The sequence below is a fragment of the Rana temporaria genome, chromosome 5 (genome assembly GCF_905171775.1).
Source record: "Rana temporaria chromosome 5, aRanTem1.1, whole genome shotgun sequence".
NCBI lineage: Eukaryota > Metazoa > Chordata > Amphibia > Anura > Ranidae > Rana > Rana temporaria.
In genome coordinates, this window is record NC_053493.1 from 214,844,379 (window position 1) to 214,865,497 (window position 21,119).

Genomic DNA, 21,119 nt, shown 5'->3' on the forward strand with positions numbered 1-21,119 from the left:
TTGCTAGGCGTTCTGGCGTTTGCGTGCAGGATAATGCCGGTCGGCAGAGTTTTTTCTCGACGCTTGCATCTCTCCATTGCAGGAAAGAAATCGCCATTTGATCATATTAGGGTGACCACCCCTTTGAAAGAGGACCTTCTAGTGTGGGCAAGATTTTTGGAGTGCTACAACGGCAGGTCTTTCTTCCAAGCAGATTTTGTCGTCGCCAGCGATTTTCGTTTATTTACAGATGCAGCGGGTTCGAAAGGTTTCGGTGCAATATGGAAAACACACTGGTGTTGCGCAGTTTGGCCAGAGTCTTGGGTGATTTCGGGAGCGACCAAAAACGTGGTCCTTTTGGAATTATTTCCAATATTAGTGGCTTTGGAGATATGGGGAACTGAATTTGCAAACAGGCAAATTCTAGTTGAGACAGACAATAAAGGGGTACTTTATGCTGTCAACTGCTTGTCATCGAAGTCGTTGCCAGTTATAAGGATCCTACGGCAAGTTGTTTTCAGATGCCTCAAATTCAACATCTGGCTGAAGGCCAAGTATGTCCCAGGGGTGTTGAATAATCTGGCCGATTCTCTGTCTCGCCTGCAGGAGGAGCGTTTTCGGAGTCTTTTTCCGGAGGCGGATGTGCTCGGTTTTCCTTGCCCGGCCTACCTGTGGGAGATGATCTAGAGGAAGTATCGGCGGCAATTACGAGGTCTCTGGCACCCAAAACATGGGCTTGTTACACTGCAGCCTGGAGCAGCTGGATAGCTTTTGCAGGCCAAGAGGGTCATGTGTTTAGTCAGCCTTCTGAGGGCGCGATCTTAGCTTTTTTGTCAAGTTTAATGCGGCAACAGTTGTCCTGCAGTCACATTACTAAGGTGTTGGCCGGCATTTCTTTTCATTTCCGTTTATTAGGTTTGAAGCCGTGTTCTTATTATTTTACAGTAAAACAGGCCCTAAAGGGATACAGAAGATCCAATCCGGTGTCGGATGGGAGGAGACCAATCTCGCTGGAAATCCTAAAAGGGCTGTGTAAGGCTACAGAGGCGGTGTGTTTTTCGAGATACGAGGCACTACTTTTCAAGACAGCGTTTGTGCTGGCCTTTTTTGGTGCCTTCCGTGTTTCGGAACTGATACCGGCCAGCAAGAATGGTGGTTCTGGTCTACGGCCAGAACAGGTGTTGGTAGAACAAGTTGGTGTGCGTATATGGCTACAGCACTCCAAGACGGACCAGGTTGGTAAAGGTAGATGGGTAAATTTAAAAATGCAGGATGAGTTGTCTATTTGCCCAGTAGCAGTGGTGAAACAATTCCTAAGGTTCAGACCACCCGGGGGGGAGTATTTTTTGGCTCATGTTGATTCTCTTCCCCTTACCAAATATCAATTTGACTCAATACTAAAGAGGTGTCTGGCTAAATTGGGTTTGGAGGATTTCAAATTTTCATCCCATTCTTTTAGGATCGGGGCAGCCTCGGAGGCCGCACGGTCCGGCGTCCCGGAAGGTGACATTAAAGCACTAGGTGGGTGGAGATCAAAATGTTTTCAGTTATATTAGAAAAAGAAAGATTAATTGCGCTAAACCAAAAAAAAGGAGGGGACGAACATATGTTAAACAAACATATTGGACATGTGCAAAAGTGCATGTGCTAAAAAATTCCTAGATTAACACTCTGAATTAAACACCAATTAAGAGTCCCATTAGGTCAAGGGGCCAAAGCCACCTGGCCCTACTAGACAATAAAGTACTAGCCCAGTGGGTATTGCCACGAAAAGCCTGACAACAATATTGAAAAAATTAAATCAAACAATAGACCACAAATAAGTGAATAAAGTCCATAAACTTCAATTTGAAAATAAATGTGATGAATCCAAGTGAGATTGGAGACACCCGTGAAAGCTTCAAGAAGTCCTGATTATAGCACCAACGTGAATCCACCACCGATCACACAGCTGCTTACCAGAAGTCAGGGTCCTGCCGGACCACTATCAACATGTCTTTCCACCGTGGGTATCACATCTGCAGGAAGTTCTCCGCTTGCATTAAGACCATGCCGTGTTAAATGATGAAAAAACACAAAACAGGCTCCACATAGCATAAATCCGGGTAAATTTATTAAAATATAGTAAAAACAAATGTACAACTCACATTTAAGTTGATAAAAACAAGCAGTTGGCCTGTAACGCCGGCCGGACGTATCAGGGACAAGAGCCACTCGTTGGAGAAAATGAAGGGGATGGCGTCCACACGTCACTCACTCCACCCGACGCGTTTCGTGAGAAATCACTTCTTCTCGGGGTACAGTTATATGTTCGCCCTAATTTGTTCGTTTAATTTTAGGTACCCAGCTCACAGTGTGGATTCTGGGGCACTCCTTTGTATATTGGGCTCAGAAAAGAGCGAATCAGCGTGTGTACTCGTCCAATTTGTCGTTACACCCGGACAATTTCAGTGTTTCATGGAGAGGTATAAAAGGTCTGCAATGGGCCCAATTGAATTTTCAACTATCTAAACTTTGTCAAATATGGCCACAGCCATCGGTGTTAGTAATCCATTTGGGTGGAAATGACTTAGGGAAAGTCAAAACTTTAGATTTAATTTTTGCAATAAAAAGTGATCTGCAGCGTTTCAGCTCAGCCTTCCCGGATACGATAGTGGTATTCTCTGAGATAGTCCCTCGGCTCACATGGCTCTCCTCTGAGCAGAGGAGGGTCATGGAGAAAATGAGGAAGAGGGTTAACAGGGCGTTGGAGAAGTTCATGCCACAGTTAGGGGGCTTCTCCTATCGTCATGTGGATTTAGAGGGTGGCTACCCGGGTTTGTACAGGAGGGATGGGATCCATTTGTCGGAGGTTGGTTTGGACATTTTTAATTTAGGGTTACAGAATATGATTGAGAAGGCCGCGACGCTTGGGGGGGGCCGGGCTTGAGGGCAAGCCCGCCTGGTGGGGACGTTATTTGTAAATAAAAGAAATTGTTGGAGTACTGCTCGAGTTTTCAGAACTGAGCAGGTTTTTTCAGCTACATGGTATATGATGATTTATGTTTGAACGATTTATTTAAAGTTATGAAATTTATTGGTAAATCAATAAAGGTGTCGCGGCCAAATATTTTGCCACTTAAAGTTGTGTCAAGTGTACTAATTTCAGTTATATCCGGGAAGGTAGGTTTGGGCGGGTGGGGCCTGCAGTTCCATGAATAAAGGGGGCACAATATGAGCCCACTTTCTTGGGACTGCGGCTCCCTCAGCCCTGCTAGGTAGGTAAGGGTTAAGGGTTTTAATGACAGCACCTGGCCTGCTAAGGAGCTCGGCAGGCCGGGTGGGATCAGCCAATAGGGTACGGTGGAAGCTGCTGGAAGAGCCTGGAGGCTATTTAAGGACCAGCAGCTTCCGGTGGTCTTCCTCTGGCCCTGTGTGAAGCAAGCAGCACGGACTCCCTCCCTCCCGCCCCAGTCGCGACTACTTTATGTGATGGGTCACCCTGGTATCCAGGGGGGACGTTATTTGTAAATAAAAGAAATTGTTGGAGTACTGCTCGAGTTTTCAGAACTGAGCAGGTTTTTTCAGCTACATGGTATATGATGATTTATGTTTGAACGATTTATTTAAAGTTATGAAATTTATTGGTAAATCAATAAAGGTGTCGCGGCCAAATATTTTGCCACTTAAAGTTGTGTCAAGTGTACTAATTTCAGTTATATCCGGGAAGGTAGGTTTGGGCGGGTGGGGCCTGCAGTTCCATGTGAATGCTACGTTTATTTGGGTAAGGACTCATTAAGAGTGCTAAATCTGATGAAGCTGTGCATAGAATCCAATCAGCTTCCAGTTTTTTTTTTATTTTATTTTTTCAAAGCAGAGTTCCCACAAAAAAAAATATTAAAAGCCAGCAGCTACAAATACAGCAGCTGCTGACTTTTAATAAATGGACACTTACCTGTCCAGGGCGCCCACGATGTCGGCAGCCGAAGCCGATCTGCCGCTCGTGGATCGTCTGTTGCCCCTGTCATACTTGGTGAGGGAATCAGGAAGTGAAGCATTGCGGCCTCACTTCCTGGTTCCCTACTGCAAATGCGTGAGTTGCGCTCCATGTCTTCAGTGGTCCCCGCTGTGTTCTGGGAGCTGTGTGTATCTCCCAGAACCCAGCGGGGGTACAGAGTAGGCGCCGGAAGTGGCGTAGATCACAGAGGTGATCTATGCCAGGGAGTGGGGCAAATACCTGTATTAGACAGGTATCTGCTCCCCCCCACCCCCCTGAAAGGTGCCAAAGGTGACACCGGAGGGCTCCAAAAAGTGGAAGTTCCATTTATGGGTGGAACTCCACTTTAATTGCACAAGATGACATTAGAAGCTGATTGGCTACCATGCAGAGCGGGTTCCTGCACTGATGTCTATCGAAATTGCCCCCCGAAGTCGCCAAAAGTAGTGCAGGAACTACTTTTGGAAATCGCGTGGTGCCGCAAAGTCGGCGTAGCACCGATTCGGGCGGGGTTGTGGCGAGCTATAGCCGCCGATTTGACATGTCAAATCGCATGTCAATATGGTCCAATGTAAACTTGGGCTTAAATTAAGTAGACATTTAAATAACACTTTTAAATAACACTTGAAAAAAAAAGCAAGAACTGCGACTTAACAACATATCACAGCACATGGTTTAGGCAGGGTTGCCAACCTCCTGCAGCATTTTTTACTGACAAAACATAGACAATTTACTAGCGGAAGAACATTACTGGCAACCTCCTTGAAAACTAACACAGTGAATATTTGAACAGTATAAACAAGATATGGAAACACTGGCAATACCTATAACGAAGTCATTTTCTTGATTTACACTTAAAAAGTCAACACAGCATGAAATGATAAGCCCCTGATATTTACTGGTAGTTGTAAAAAAAAAATCACAGATTTTTACTAACTGTCAGTAAATTTACTGGTGGTTGGCAACCCTGGGTTTAGAGAATTGATCAACTCTTGTATACATGTAATATAAGCAATACAATCACTTTTTAAGGACATGCAGATGGCATTGTTTACTGTATATTTACACTGTTGAAAGGGAAAGTACTGTCTTTAAAACAATTTTACTGTGTATAAACGCATGAGAGAGGTTACATTGATCTAAATGATGTCATTTATATGTAGTAAGGTTTTAAAAACATGTTTATTTTTATGGTATGTAATTATATATGGGTATAAGGGCAGCTCATTTCATATGCAGGCCCTGCTTCCTGCCTTGCATTGCAATAGCATGATTTGACTTTTTTGCTCCATTTCACAATTTAAAGCGGATGTCCACTGAAAAAAAAAAATATTAAAAGTCAGCAGCTACAAATACTGCAGCTGCTGACTTTTAATATCGGCACACTTACCTGTCCTGGAGTCCAGCGCCGTCCGCAGCAGAGGACGAGCGATCGTTCGTCACTCTGCTGCCCCCCCCGCCAACCTCGGTGAGGGAACCAGGAAGTGAAGCGCTCCGGCTTCACTGCCCTGTTCCCTACGGCGCATGCGTGAGTCGCGCTGCGCCTGCTGATTGGCTCCCGCTGTGCTCTGGGAGCCGAGTGTTCCCAGAACACAACAGGGGGGGGGGGAGGTGACGACCTGCCCGCAGTCTGCCCACAGACTGTGGCCAGAAGTGGGTGCAAATACCTGTCTTTAGAAAGGTATCTGCACCCCCCTCCCCTCTAAAAGGTGTCAAATGTGACACCGGAGGGGGGAGGGTTCCGATCAGCGGGAGTTCCACTTTAGGGTGGAGCTCCGCTTTAACTTTGAAAGATGACCACTCGTTGGAAACTGCTCAGGTTTTTGGACACAGTGATTAAGTGAGTAGGCATTGCTGGACCTACCTTGAAACCCTACATTTTTATTTGTAAAGCAAAAACCTTTATACAATTGATATAAAATGCAGTGTTGAAATTTTTTTTTTTTTTTGTAAAAGAGCAAAAGAATAGTGCTCCTGTTAGGTGTTTATTTCTGTGCCCCCACTGAGGAGGTTTATCCTCATTCTTTGTCTTGGTGACCATTGTTAAGTAATGGTAAATACAAAATTTTACAGTGGTCACCCGAACAGGAGGTGAGGGGAAATCTTCCAATGTGGACTTCTCATCTAGAAAAATAGTTCTCATCCCGCCTTCGGCTGGGTTCACACATATGCAAATTGGATGCAGGTTTCCCCCCCATCCAATTCGCTATACAGGAGAGTGTGATCGGCTCTCAATGGAACTAGCTCACACAGCTCCGGAAAGGGTCCTGTGCATCTTTGGTTCTGATTCAGGTGCAAATTCAGGTGCAAATTCAGAGTCTTATTCACACCTGAATCGATGAACAGGGAGGCACCAGACCCCGTGCTGTGAACCGCGGCCACAAGCTATGTGAACCCGGCCTTAACCTGGACGCTGACCTCACTACCATTTTGCTGAAATTTAGCCTCTGAATCTGTGAAAATATATTGCCCTGAGGTCCCTTCATTGGCTAACCGAAAAGTATCGGGTCACATTCAAGACCCTCTGCCTCACTCACAAATGCACACAAGGAAAAGCCCCGCAATACCTATGCGAGAAAATAAAACACTACAACCCTGGTTGCGCCCTTCGGTCGACGAATCAAAACCTGCTCTGCATCCCCAAGACCCGCTACAAATCTAAAGGAGAACGAAGGTTTGCAGTTCAAGAGCCACGGCTGTGGATCGCACTACCAACGGTCAGAAAACCATTGCGCCTTCAGGAAAAAACTTAAGACCCACCTCTTCTGAAAGGATCAGGACTACTCTGGATGCAAAGCGTCTTGAGGCGATTCAGTTCGCATTTGCAGCGCTATACAAGTTCTCACACACGCAAGAGCTTTATTTTACGTTCTTTACCCTGGAAAATCTGGAATTTGTTCTCAGAGACCACATGTCGTTTTATTAATGGGTTTAATTTTTCAGCAGTAGGTGGTTGGTCCACTTTCATGTCCTCAGCTTTGTCATCTTTCCCATTGATAAATTACTTAGGATATGGTTGCTATGGATTTGTAATGCATTATTAGAATATTTGTGAGACTGTAGCTTAACTGAAATATGGAGCTATTTTGAAATGTATGAATATTTTATGGTAATTTTACCATTCTAATATGTAGAAGCAGCTATCGTGTTAATTATACATGAAAATTATCATATTTTGTCCTTGAAAGGTCCAATATTCACTGCACAATATGTGTGAATACTGACAGGAAGATATCAGCAGGGAATATCGATAATTTGCTGATTATCTGTAAAAATACATACAATTCAGATGACTCAGAAACAAAATCCATATATAGCAATGGCTTGGATTCTGTCACATTGAAGCCTTTGTAATTTTGAGTGCTATAGTTATTTTTCTTGTATTGAAAAATGACATGCGATGAAAAGATCAGCCAGATGTACATCCGCTATTTCATACAGCTGACAGGTACTCCACTGACAAAGAATAAAATCATTTATTCTTTTGTGAAAGCGTTTTGTCTAGACTTTACAGTCAGTCATTACACTAGATAATTTGTGGCTGACTTCTATCCCTTGCTGTGTATTAGTTGGATGTCTGACTAAAAAACTGCATGTAGAGGATGTGGAAATGTATCACCTGTTTACAGGGCCCTTTTATAGAATGTGGAAACATTTAAAATTCCTTGCTCTGAAAACTGCTGTGTGGTTAGGGAAAGTCTCCGTTCACCGATATGCAAATCGGATGGGATTTGAACCGAATCGGATGGGATTTGAATCGCATGTGATTCGCACAACTTGTGAACCGGCAGTCTTTTCAATGCTGCCGGTTAACACATGTACATGGCAGGTTCTGTGCTTTTTTAAAAAGAGTCCTGTGCGTTTTTCAGTCCGGTTCTGGTGCGATTTCACCTGAACCCGTAAACTGAACCACACCGCACTGCTGCATTGAAACCGCGGCTGAACATATGTGAATGTTTATCAGAACCTATGGTGAGCAGGTTAATTTGCATGAACCAGGATCTGGTCTAGATTATGTGGATTCACCCATTGTAGATATGTGTGGATGTTTGGTGACTTGTGTGTAGTTTGTGTAGACTGGATGATGACTCTCTTGTCCTGTCCCTAATGTCCTACCTTGTGTCTCCTTGTCTTTTCTCTCATCTAAAAGGAGGGAGTTCTCCATATTTATACAACGCCATATATAACATTGCAGAGACATTTCTCACAATCACAGCCAGTTCATGCATTAATAACCAGTACTATTACTATCTATCTTTTTTTTTTCTACTTCCCATTCAGTCTGCTATGAGTACACACAAAAGTAAGCCCGCGTTAGACAGGGTCAGATTCTTAGTTTGGCTGCAAAACTGGAAGCTGAGGGGAAAGTGTTAGGCCTCTTTCACACTGAGGCGTATTTCAGGAGTTTTAGCGCATAAATAACGCCTGAAATAATCCTGCCCTAGCATTCTCAATGTAAAAGCCAGAGGGTTTTCACACTGAGGTGATGCGCTGGCGGGAGGAAAAAAAATCTCTTGCAAGCAGCATCTTTGGAGCGGTAAAGGAGCCCGCTCCTCCCCTCCTTTACCGCTGTAGCCGCGGTTTGCGGGCAGTATTAACCCTTTTTCGGCTGCTAGCGGGAGTTAAAACTGCATCGCTAGCAGCCAAATATCGTGGTAAATACGACAGTATAGCGGCGCCGCTATACCGCCACCGCACCTCCCGCGCCCAGTGTGAAAGGGGCCTTAGGGTACATCTGGGATAAGGCCTAGTCCGAATAGTGGTGGCAGGAATCATAAATTTCTCCTGCAGATCTCAACAGCTAGGTACGGCTGCCGGCCTGTTCACTTTAATGACAGATCACCAGCAGCCGTTCACTGTAATCACTGGCTGTGCAAAGAGCCGCTAATACCTGCTGCCGCTGACCCCGTTCACTATAATAACAGGTCGCTGGCAGCTGTTCACTGATTTTCCTGGCTGTGCAAAGAAGAGCTAATAGCTGCGGCGGCCAGCCCCATTCACTATAATGACAGATTTCTGGCAGCTGTTAACTGTAATCACTGGCTGTGCAAAAGCCGCTAATAGCTGTGGTCGCCGGCCCCATTCAATATAATGACAGGTTGCCAGCAGCTGTTCACTATAATCGCTGGCTGTGCAAAGAGTCACTAATAGCTGCGGCTGTCTGCCCTGTTTACTATGATGACAGGTCACTAGCTGCTGTTTACTGTAATCGCTGGCTGTCCAAAGAGCCGCTAATAGCTGCGGCTGCCGGCCCCGTTTACTATAATAACAGGTCACCGGCGGCCGCAGCTTTTAGCATCTCTTTGCACAGCCAGCGATTACAGTTAACAGTTACCGCTGTCACTGAGATCTGCAGCAAAAACTGCCACTACAATTCGCAGCTGCTTTAATTGCTGGGGTGAATGTAACCTAAGGAGTTTATTTATTGTCTTTGCTTTGAAGCATTCAAATAATTTCTCAAAAAATAACCTGTATATTAAAGGTATAGCATCTACAAAAAATGGTAAATACCAAAGGTCTCCAAACTTTCTAAAGAAAGGGCCAGTTAACTGTCCTTCAGACTTTAGGGGGTCCGGGCTGTGCACAGTGGAAGTAAACCATTAATATTAGGGGGAGAAATAGTTGGAGCCAGTGGGAGGAATAGTGCCCTATTTTTGTTGTCGGTGGAAGGAATTATACCTCATCATCGGTGTCAGGCAGGGGAAAAAATAGTGCCCCATTGTTGGTGTCAGTGGAAGAATAGTGCCCCATCGTTGGTTTCAGTGGCAGGTATTATGCCCCATTGTTAGTGTCAGTGGCAGGAATAGTGCCTCAAGGGCTCAATAAAGGCAAGCAAAGGGCCGCAATTTGGAGAACGCTAGTATATACAGTATACTGTATTTTAAAATGAATCAATCCTTTGTACCGACGGCCCTAAAAATGCTTGGACAGTACAAATGGCTCCCAAATGACCTCTTTTTGGAAAGTAGACAATCCAAGGTATATAGTAAGAGGCATTGTGAGTTTTTTGAAGTTGTCATTTTTTGTCACAATTTTATGAAAAAATTAAGAATCTAAATTTTGTTTTTTGAATGTTTTACATACTGTCACTATACAGTACAGCGTATTCATATTACTGGTGTGGCAATAATCAGGGATACTGACTGGTGACCATATGTAAAACCATAGTGGCACTGTACTACTGGGGGTGATCAGCGATTTATTTTTTATTTTTTACACTGTGCTTGTTGCTACAGTGATGAGCATTGTAACAGTAATCGTATGAACGCTCATAATGGATTTCCATTCATGACAGAGTGTTCTCTGTTGACATGCTGTGATTGGCTTACAGCTAATAACGTGGTACAGGGTGCTGTGATTGGCCCAGGGACCAAGTGATAGCTGTGGGCCAATTACAGCATCACTACAGAAAGTACAGCTGCTATGGATGAAACCAGTATACAGGGTACCAGGAACTGTAATCACACATCGGCTACGGGAATTTTGTGCCTGTAAATGCTTGCTGAATTTTTTCAAACTAGGGTTTAAAAACTGGCCTCGCTGGTAAAACTGTGATTTGGGAAGCAAAAAATGTATGTATCCTCCTTATACTGTCCCTCTTCTTATATTTAAATTTGTAACACTTGACTGACTGGCAGCTAAATGTTTCATTCATATTTGTCCGTCACTGCTCTAGTGCAGTTTAGGTAAAAGCCAGCTAATCTACAACTGTGTTGTAAGCGGATATTCCAGTCTAAGAAAATGAGAACACATTAGGCATTCATCTCAAGTGCCCAATGTTATGAAGTTCTCAAAACGGTGAATTCTGGCATACCGTTGTGAGTTATTAATACTAGTTTGAGGAACTAATGCATTGTGGGATTGCTGTCAGACCTGAGTTGTTATGAATGTTTAAATGCCTCTCATTTGTACCTTGTAAAGTAATTATTTTTCTTCTTGTTTGACTGGTTAACTTTAACGTGACTACAGATTTTAGTCTTACTAGTCATACTATTTATGTGAATAAATATATACAGTATAAGCAGGATATAACTTGGAATCTTTTATAATGCGAGAATTGACAACCTAATTGCAATGCTAGTGTGGATAAAACAATAACAATTTCTATTAGTTCTTACTTTGTGCTGGGCCCCATGTTGTGAAGGAACAGTGGCCATTGGTCAGGGAGCCTGGGAAAGTAAACACATTCATATATATATATATACATATATATATATATATATATATATATGTGTATATATGTGTGTATGTATGTATGTATATATATAGTGCGCTTGTAGGATGGGAAAAAAAGTCCTGCAAGTAGCATCTTTGGAGCAGTGCGGGAACGATTTATACACCTCTCCCAAAACGCCCTGCCCATTGAAATGAATAGGCAGCGTTGCCGAAGGGCTTCAGCAAAGCCGCAACACGGGCGCTATTAACCCTTTATTCGGCCACTAGCAGGGGTTAGAATCGCCCTGCTAGTGGCCAAAAAGTGCCGCTATAACAGCGGTAAAGCGGAGCTGAAACTAGAGGCGCTTTGCCGCTAATGCCCACACTGCCCCATTGTGAAACTGGTCTAAGAGGGAGGGTCAGTGTCAGCGTCTGAAAGTGGACACAGTATAAGATAGTCAGACAGATTGGGGATTGGGGTAGAGAGTTCCAGTGTATGGGAGAGGCTCTGGAGAAGTCCCGGAGGTAAGTGTGGGATGAGGTGACAAATAAGCCATGAGGCTCAATTAACAGATCTTTAACAAGGATAAGGACCCTTTTTTTGTATTTAGCCACGTGACTGTTATTTTCATTGGCTGAAAATAACTGTCACTTTTTTGAAAATAAGTATCCTTATTCTGGTGTGTTAGAGATGAATTTCACCTATTGTCTACTCCAGCCCTCAAAATTTCCACTCGCCTACTAGCATTTGGCGAGTGGATTTAAGCTGGGGGCGAGTGATGACAGGGCTGCTTGACCAATCTCCCTCCAATCTGTGCCTACACTTAGAGTCCCGATGAGATTGGCGGCCGAAGAGGAAAGGTGCATGCTCGGGAAAAGTAGTCTGGTGAGCCGCGCACAGGCAGAGCAGTACACAGGTGCTCTACTTACAATTCTCATTAAGCCATGGGACCCAACAGTATGACCTCTCTGAGCCTGCCCCCCTCCCCCGGGCCCCGACCAATGTAGATGGAGAGCAGAAAGTAATGAGTGAGGTGGAGGATTGCAAAAATTACCACTCCGGTGCAGCGCTCACTGAAAGTTGCCCTGACATGAGAGCGGCAGCCTTCTAGTGTGTGCAGTTTTCTTCTCCTTGTGCTCTATGTAAGTGTCCAACAGTTTAGCCTGAGCACTGTGAACAGACTGGTCTCAATGTGTGCTGTGCGGTGTCAGTGTGCGCTGTGCTATGGTGTCAATGGCTGTGCAGTTGTGTGGATCTCAGCGCTGGATTGTACTCCCTCCCGCTGTGCTGCAGCTCCTCTCCTCTCTGCCAGCCTGAATAAAAGGGGGAAGTGGGGACATGCAAGAGTGGAGCCGCACACACAGGCTCCTGATGATGAGATGAATAGGAGAGAGAGAGGATGGATGGGAGTTGCAGAGGAGACAGCAAGAGAATGGGGAAGAGACCCAGTTCTAGTGCCCTGTCCCTCTGGTCTGCCCCCAGTGCCCTGTCCCTCTGGTCTGCCCCCAGTGCCCTGTCCCATTTTGTTAAAGTTGTTGTTGGTAATATTTAATTTTGTAACTTGATTCTGCATAAAACATTGTCATTCCATGAGATAATCTACGAGGGCGTGTTTACGGGTGCAATTAGGCGCAGGGCAGTGTATGAATTAGGTGGGGCAACTGGTGGCGAGTAACTCTTGAGGCCTGGCTAGTAGCTCAGGACTTGAAATTTTGAGCCCTGGTCTACTCTACAGGTCACTGTATCAGTGTACAATGTTTCTGCATGCATTTCCCTATTATTATAACGGATTTGTATAGCTATTGTAATGTATCCAGAAATTGTTACAACTGACAAAACAACATGTACGTTATTCTAACTGTGTCACTTTGTTTATATTAATCCACAGGCCTTAAACCGGGGTATAGCTGCTGTTAAAGAAGATGCCATCGAGATGCTTGCCAGCTATGGTCTGGCATACTCCCTGATGAAGTTTTTCACTGGTCCCATGAGCGACTTTAAGAATGTGGGACTAGTATTTGTGAACAGTAAAAGGGACCGAATGAAGGCCGTACTGTGTATGGTTGTAGCCGGTATTGTGGCAGCAGTCTTTCACACACTCATAGGTAAATATATTTGTTATGCTTTATGTAGAATATTATAAATTAAAACAATATTAGTGCATGTGTGATTTATTTAAAAATCACATTTTTCGTTTGTTGTTTGTTTATTAATTTTTAGGGCTCGTTCAAATGGGTGTCAATACCACGTGTTTATGCAGAATTTATTCTGCATTTTTAAAGCTCCATAATGCCTGCATTACAATGGCACCACACAGTACTGTTCACATAGTTGTGTTGTGTGAAAAATGAAGCAATATGTTGCTTTCATGAGCCACTTTCATTAGATTTCAATGGTAATGCCCTGTAACCGCACCTTAACAGCACTTAAGGGTTAGGCAACCAATGAGAGGTGGAGATCTACCTAAACATGAAAGAGCTGGCGGGAAGCACTGGCACCGAAGTAGCGTGGATCGGCAGAGCAGAGAAGGGTTCCTAATCTGCCTGTCACCCGCCCACGGTCAATGGGTAGATTGGGATGAATGGGTTGCTGACCTAGAGCATTTATGATGTGTTAGTGAAGCATTTATGTTAGTTGGACTTTGGGAGAGAGACAGTGGAGGCTCCAGAATCCAAGAATGTGCTAGGAAATAATAGAGAACTAGGACAGAGCAGTTCCAACCAGCCATGTGGTAACACCATTTGCTTCTGTGTGCGGGCAAAGGTATCAATCCAGTCAGCAATACTGACAGTTGCAGGCAGGAGAAGACGCATTGAGCATTATTGCCAGTAGCAATGATTTTTGTTTCAGCAAAGTTGAGTTGGACCAAGCCAAGTATCAAATTGATCAAAGGTTACGGATGCAGAGAAGTTACAAAAATGTTTCCTTTCACACCACAACCTGACCACACCACAAAGTATAACATTTCCTCTATATCACTTTCCTTTTAAGCACTTCACCCTAGAAAATCACTGCTTCCATTGTCATTTATTGAGCACTTTTGAAGCGTATTGAACGCTTCATAAACACAATATGAAAACATCATAAATGCTATAGGAGTGTTAATGAGCATTGCTTCATTCTTCATAATCGGCACACGTGTGAACGAGCACTAAGTGCCACAATGCCACTTGACCTTAACCACTTGACCTCTGGAAGATTTACCCCCTTCATGACCAAGCCATTTTTTATGATATGCCACTGCGTTATTTTAACTGAAAATTGTGCAGTCGTGCAACACTATATCCAAATAAATATCTGTTCCGTGGTGAGGGTGTCTACTCTCAAGTCAACCATTTGATGCATGGACTTACCGATGTTTATCATTTAGTGGCCATTGCTGCATTTTTTGGACCTGTTTGCACCTATTTTTTGATGTTGTCATTATATAAGCACTTGCACTTTAAATCACTATTATATTGTTGACCTTATAGTTAATATATTGTTTCAAGCTAGAATTTGGAATTTATTTATCACCTACTATTAGCGCCCCCTTATTATTATACACCCCCCACATTGCTAAAGTTGTTTTCACACCACTTTAGGGGAGCAGCTTCTTTAATATATTTATGCTTTTATTACCATAGCGCGGAGTTCTCTATTTATTCATCTCATAAGTTGTTACTGAATAAACAGGTCCGTAGCAGAAATTAAAAAAACTGTTCTGGTCCACAGGGGGTAAACAGGTCTGAGAGCTGAAGTGGTTAAAGTGAAGTGCAATACTTGTGTTGGGCATTCTCTTTAGCCCATAACCAGTAGTTCTCATGAAATTCTTTGCTTTGTATTCATGTTGTTTTTATTGAGGTCTTATTGATTTCCCCTAATACCCTCATTCATTTTCAGGGACCATCTCTCAATATATGGTTACCATTAAGGTACCTGCAAACCTAAAACATAAGTCGGTTTTTATTTATAGTATATATTCAAAACCCAAACTTTTTTTTTTTTTGAAATATGAAATGGTTAAAACTTCTGTCCAATTTTTTGTATTTTTTTCTATCTATGTCCTGTTGTGAATATTTTGCTCCAAAGGTAGGTAAATCCCCTTTTAGAAATTTGTCACCAGAGCATTTGCCTCTCTTGGAATTTTTCTCTTCAATGACTGTTCTGCTGACTAAATGTTGTATTTTTCCTCATTTTAGTCCCAATGACAGTGGTTATCACGAAGGTAAAGAAAGCAAATCTCTACAATAGAGATACAAATAAAAAACTGACAAGATTTCTAATTATTACATTTTTCTTATTTCTTTTAAATTATTCTTGTGTCTTTGAGTTTCTAATTATCAACTGATTATACATGCTATATGCAATACTATGGCATGTCTGCAGTGTTTGCTGTGAATTGCCTTATAGTTTTGCTATGCTTCTCTTAACCACTTGCCACCCCACCACAGTACACTGACTTTGGCAGGGGGGAAGCTGTAGGCACGTTCAAGTATATATATGTGGTTCTGCTTTTTCCAGGTTAGGAACGTAGTACTCGGTAACTGGCTATCATGTGAATGCTAGGATTGGTCATAGCAATCACAAGATAACAATTTAAACAATCTGTCATTAATGGTTTTGCTTACTGTTGTGATTCTTGATTGGCCTACAGCAATCACATGGTACCTGGCTACCTGTACCATGTGATTAGCTGTAGCCAATCATAGATATCACAACCATAAGCAAGCTGTTCATTAATGAGAAACCCATTCATGACAGCTAAAACTATTGCTTATACAGTGATCATCACGTATGTAAGAATTAAAAAAACAAAAACAAATTTTATTTAACTTTTTAATTTTCCCAAAAAATTGGGAGAAAAAATTACAACTTTAACCACTTAATCACCAGGCCTATTTTGGCACTTCTCTCCTTCATGTAAAAATCACAATTTTTTTGCTAGAAAATTAATCAGAACCCCCAAACATTATATATTTTTTTTTAGCAGACATCCTAGGGAATAAAATGGCAGTCATTGCAATACTTTTTGTTACACCGTATTTGCGCAGCGGTCTTACAAGCGCACTTTTTTTGTGAAAAATTCATTTTTTTTAATTAAAAAATAAGACAACAATAATTTTTGCCCAATTTTTTTATATATTGTGAAAGATAATGTTACGCCGAGTAAAATGATACCCAACATGACACGCTTAAAAATTGCGCCCGCTCGTGGCATGGCGTCAAACTTTTACCCTTAAAAATCTCGATAGGCGACGTTTAAAAAATTCTACAGGTTGCATTTTTTCAGCTACAGAGTAGGTCTAGGGCTAGAATTATTGCTCTCGCTCTAACGATCGCGGCGATACCTCACTTGTGTGGTTTGAACACCGTTTTCATATGCGGGCGCTACTCGCGTATGCGTTCGCTTCTGTGCGCGAGCTCGTCGGGACGGGGCGTTTTAAAAAAAAAATTTTTTGTTTTCTTATTTATTTTTATTTATTTGTATAATTTTTTACACTGAAATAAGAAAAAACAATATCACTTTTATTCCTATTACAAGGAATGTAAACATCCCTTGTAATAGAAAAAAGCATGACAGGTCCTCTTAAATATGAGATCTGGGGTCAAAAAGATCTCATATTTAGGCTTAAATGCAAAAAAAAGAAAAAAAAATTAAACTGTAATTTTTTCAAATGACAGGAAAAAAAAATGTTGCTTTAAGACGCTGGGCGGGACTGACGTTTTGACGTCACTTCCGCCCAGCAGAGATATGGGGACAGGTGGGGGCGATTTTTCCCTCAGTCGCATCCCCACACAGGTGCCGAACGGTCCCGATCGCCTCCGCTGCTACCGACGGCTCCGGTAAGCGACGGAGGGCGCGGGAGAGCGGCGGGAGGGGGGCCCTCTCCCGCCACCGATAACGGCGATCTCGCGGCGAATCCACCGCGGAGACCGCCGTTATCGTTTACAGGACCGTCGGCACTAAAGATGGATACCTCAGTTGTGGCAGCAGCTGCTGCCGTTACGAGATATCCATCTTTAAAGTGCCGCCGTTAAAATACGTAAGGCGGTCGGCAAGTGGTTAATAAACTTGACATGCCTCTTACTAAATACCTTAGACTGTCTACTTTGCAAAAATGTGTCATTTGGGGGATGTCGGTACTGTCCTAGCATATTGGGGCCTCAAGAAATGAGTCAGTACATCAGGATTAATACATTTTAAAATATATACTGTATACCATAGTTTTTAGACGCTATAACTTTCACAGAAACCCATTATTATATGCTTATTGGGATTTTTTTACCAATAACATGTAGCAGAATACATTTAGGCCTAAATATATGAAGAAATTGTATTTTTTTTTTGGATATGTTTTATAACAAAAAATAGACACTATTGTTTTTTTTTTTTTTTTTTACTTTTTGTACTTTTTTTTGTTTATATAGTAAAAAATAATAAAACAGTGGTGATCAAATACCACCAAAAGAAAGGTCTGTTTTTGTTTAAAAAATGCTATACATTTCATATGCTTATAGTGTTACATGACTGGGCAATTACCAGTTAAAATAGCACAGTGCTGAATAGAAAAAAATGCCCTTCCAGAGGGCAAGAGGTTAAGCAGTTATATTTATGCATACTTATGTAATACTAATAATATAGTAACTGCTAAACAATACAACTACAGACACTGCATATTCAGGCAACTGACTGAACTACCTGTACCCTGTCATTTATAATAATGTTTTTGGTAATGTTTTCACAGCCTATAGTGACATGGGATATTATATTATCAACAAGCTCCACCATGTAGATGAGTCAGTGGGAAGTAAAACACGGAAAGCTTTTCTTTATTTGGCAGCTTTTCCTTTTATGGATGCTATGGTGAGTACATGTGAACCTTGTAATTTATGTACATTTTCTGCCAGCCATATTTTGTGATGTTAGAGTTTAATTTAGGTATGACAAGTATAGTTTGTTAGGTATGACAAATACATTTGGTCATTGGTTCAAAAGGTCTCTAAAATTCAGCAGCTTGGTTGAACTATTATACATTTTTATCTCTTTATTATCCTGTACCCCTGCATGTTATGACTTAAAGTGGAGCTCCACCCTAAAGTTGAACTTCCCCTGATCGGATTCCTCCACAATTGGCACATTTCGGGGGGAGGGAGGACAGGATACCTGTCCTTGACAGGTATTCCTTTCCAATTCCAGGAGTTCGGCCGCGACCCTGACGTGGCAGTGACGTCACCGCAGGGCTCCCTCCTCCTCCTCCCCTGGCTGCCGGGGGCTAATAGGAAAGAGGGGCGGGGCCTCGTGCATGCGCAGTAGGGTTCCCAGAGTGAAGCCGAAAGGGAACATCAGCTGCGGTGCCGACATCGAGGGACAGCAGGACAGGTAAGTGCCCATTTATTAAAGGCCAGCAGCTGCAGTATGTGTAGCTGCTGGCTTTTAATTATTTATTTTTTCCCCGGACCTCCGCTTTAAAACACAAGACTTAGGCTGGGTTCACACTATTGCAAATTGCATGCGAGTTTCCCGGCATCTAATTCACATGACAGGAGATTGTGACCGGCTCTCAATGGAGCTGGTTCGCACTTCTCCATGGTGGCTGCAGAGCGGATTGCACAGGAGTCCTGTGAGTTACTGGCTCCATTTCAGGTATGGATTCGGGCAAAAGTTCGGGCCTGATTCGTCCCTGAAATGGAGAACAGGGACACAACGGACCCTTGCTGTGGGCCGTGTCCGCACTAAGTGTGAACTTAGCCTAAAACATATATGGAAGGTAACGTTTCTATCCTCTGAGCAACTAATGATTTTGAAATTAACTAAAGATATTATTAGAAGGATATATCGTTTTTTGTTTTTGTTTTGATATGGGACCTTTATGCATAGCAACCAAATGAAATAAAAAAAAAATAATTATAATTATAACATTTTGTTTAGTAAACTAAATGGGCATTATAATAATAATAATAAATATATCAATTATATATACAGTATCTCACAAAAGTGAGTACACCCCCTTACATTTTTGTAAATATTATATTACCTTTTATTGTGACAACACTGAAGAAATTACACTTTGCTACAATGTAAAGTAGTGAGTGTACAGCTTGTATAACAGTGTAAATTTGCTGTCCCCTCAAAATAACTCAACACGCAGCCATTAATGTCTAAACCGGTGGCAACAAAAGTGAATATGTCCAAATTGGGCCCAATTAGCCATTTTTCCCTCCCCGGTGTCATTTGACTCAATAGTGTTACAAGGTCTCAGGTGTGAATGGGGAGCAGGTGTGTTAAATTTGGTGTTATCACTCTCACTCATACTGGTCACTGGAAGTTCAACATAGCACCTCAAGGCAAAGAACTCTCTAAGGATCTGAAAAAAAATGGTTGCTCTACATAAAGATAGCCTAGGCTATAGGAAGGTTGCCACCCTGAAACTGAGCTGTAGCATGGTGGCCAAAACCATACAGTGGTTTAACAGGACAGGTTCCACTCAAAACAGGCCTTGCCATGGTTGACCAAAGAAGTTGTGTGCAAGTGCTCAGCGTCATATCCAGAGATTGTCTTTGGGATATAGATGCATGAGTGCTGAAAGCATTGCTGCAGAGGTTGAAGGGGTGGGTGGTCAGCCTGTCAGAGCTCAGACCATATGCCACACACTGCATCAAATTGGTCTACATGGATGTCATCCCAGACGGAACCCTCTTCTAAAGATGACACACAAGAAAGCCTGCAAACAGTTTGTTGAAGACGAGCAGGCTAAGCACATGGATTACTGGAATCATGTCCTGTGGTCTGATGAAACCAAGATAAACTTATTTGGTTCGGATGGTGTCAGGTGTGTGTGGTGGCAACCAGGTGAGGAGTACAAAGACAAGTATGTCTTGCCTACAGTCAAGCATTGTGGTGGGAGTGACATGGTCTTGTGCTGCCGACACTGGGGTGCTACAGTTCAATGAGGGCAGGGCAGTATTCCAACATCATAACGACCCCAAACACACCTCTAAGATGACCACTGCCTTGCTAAAGAACCTGAGGGTAAAGGTGATGGACTGGCCAAGCATGTCTCCAGACCTAAACCCTATTGTACATCTGTGGGGAATCCTCAAACAGAAAGTGGAGGAGTGCAAGGTCTCTAACATCCACCAGCTCCGTGATGTCATCATGGAGTGAGTAGAAGAGGACTCCAGTGGTAACCTGTGAAGCTCTGGTGAACTCCATGCCCAAGAGGGTTAAGGCAGTGCTGGAAAGTAATGGTGGCCACACAAAATATTGACACTTTGGGCCTTTTCACTTAGGGATGTACTCACTTTTGTTGCCAGCAATTTAGACATTAATGGCTATGTGTTGAGTTATTTTGAGGGGACTTTTTTTTACGTCCTGCAAGTGCACCGCCCATGTCAAGCACTCAGGCTTTCACACTAGGGAGGCATGGGGTGCTTTTCAGGTGCTATTTTTAGCACTGAATGCCTGAAAAGCACCTTCAGTGTGAAAGGGGTCTTACAGACCAAAGTTTATTCCTTGGATCTAAAGAACAAAACGTTACAATGTTTATAGTTAGCTCAGAGGCTGAGGAATGTTGTGATACTTGGCAGACTGCCTGTTTTTTTGTTTTGTTTTTTGACAGCTGTTGGCTTGAGCAGAGAATTCTCTGCATAGAAAGAATCAGGAAAATGCTTGGTTAAGGTTGCCAGGGGAAAAAAATTGTGCAGCTCTACAAGCTGTACACTCACTACTTTACATTGTAGCAAAGTGTAATTTCTTCAGTGTTGTCACATGAACAGATATATTAAAATATTTACAAACATTTAATGGGTGTACTCACTTTGGTGAGATACTGTATTAGCACATATTTACAGCATGGTCATACAAAGGTATGGCAGGTTTTGGTCAAAATATGAAGTTCTTCTCTAAATATTTATGTAAATCTAAAGCCTAGTACACACTGCTAGCAGGCTGAACGGAAAAAAAAACTGACAGCTCAGGTCGGAGCCTCTGTACTAACAATCCAATATTTGTACAGTGATCTCCCC

At 42.6% G+C, this 21,119-nt stretch overlaps 1 protein-coding gene across 1 annotated transcript in view; it reads left to right on the forward strand.

The window, feature by feature from the left end:
- The window catches only part of ANKH (ANKH inorganic pyrophosphate transport regulator), a 184,326-nt gene that overhangs the window by 98,481 nt on the left and 64,726 nt on the right, over positions 1 to 21,119 (forward strand). Inside the window, exons 2-3 of the mRNA XM_040353547.1 lie at positions 13,000 to 13,216; positions 17,840 to 17,958. Of these exons, the coding sequence (XP_040209481.1) occupies positions 13,000 to 13,216; positions 17,840 to 17,958 (336 nt within the window). The remainder of the gene's footprint in view (positions 1 to 12,999; positions 13,217 to 17,839; positions 17,959 to 21,119) is intronic.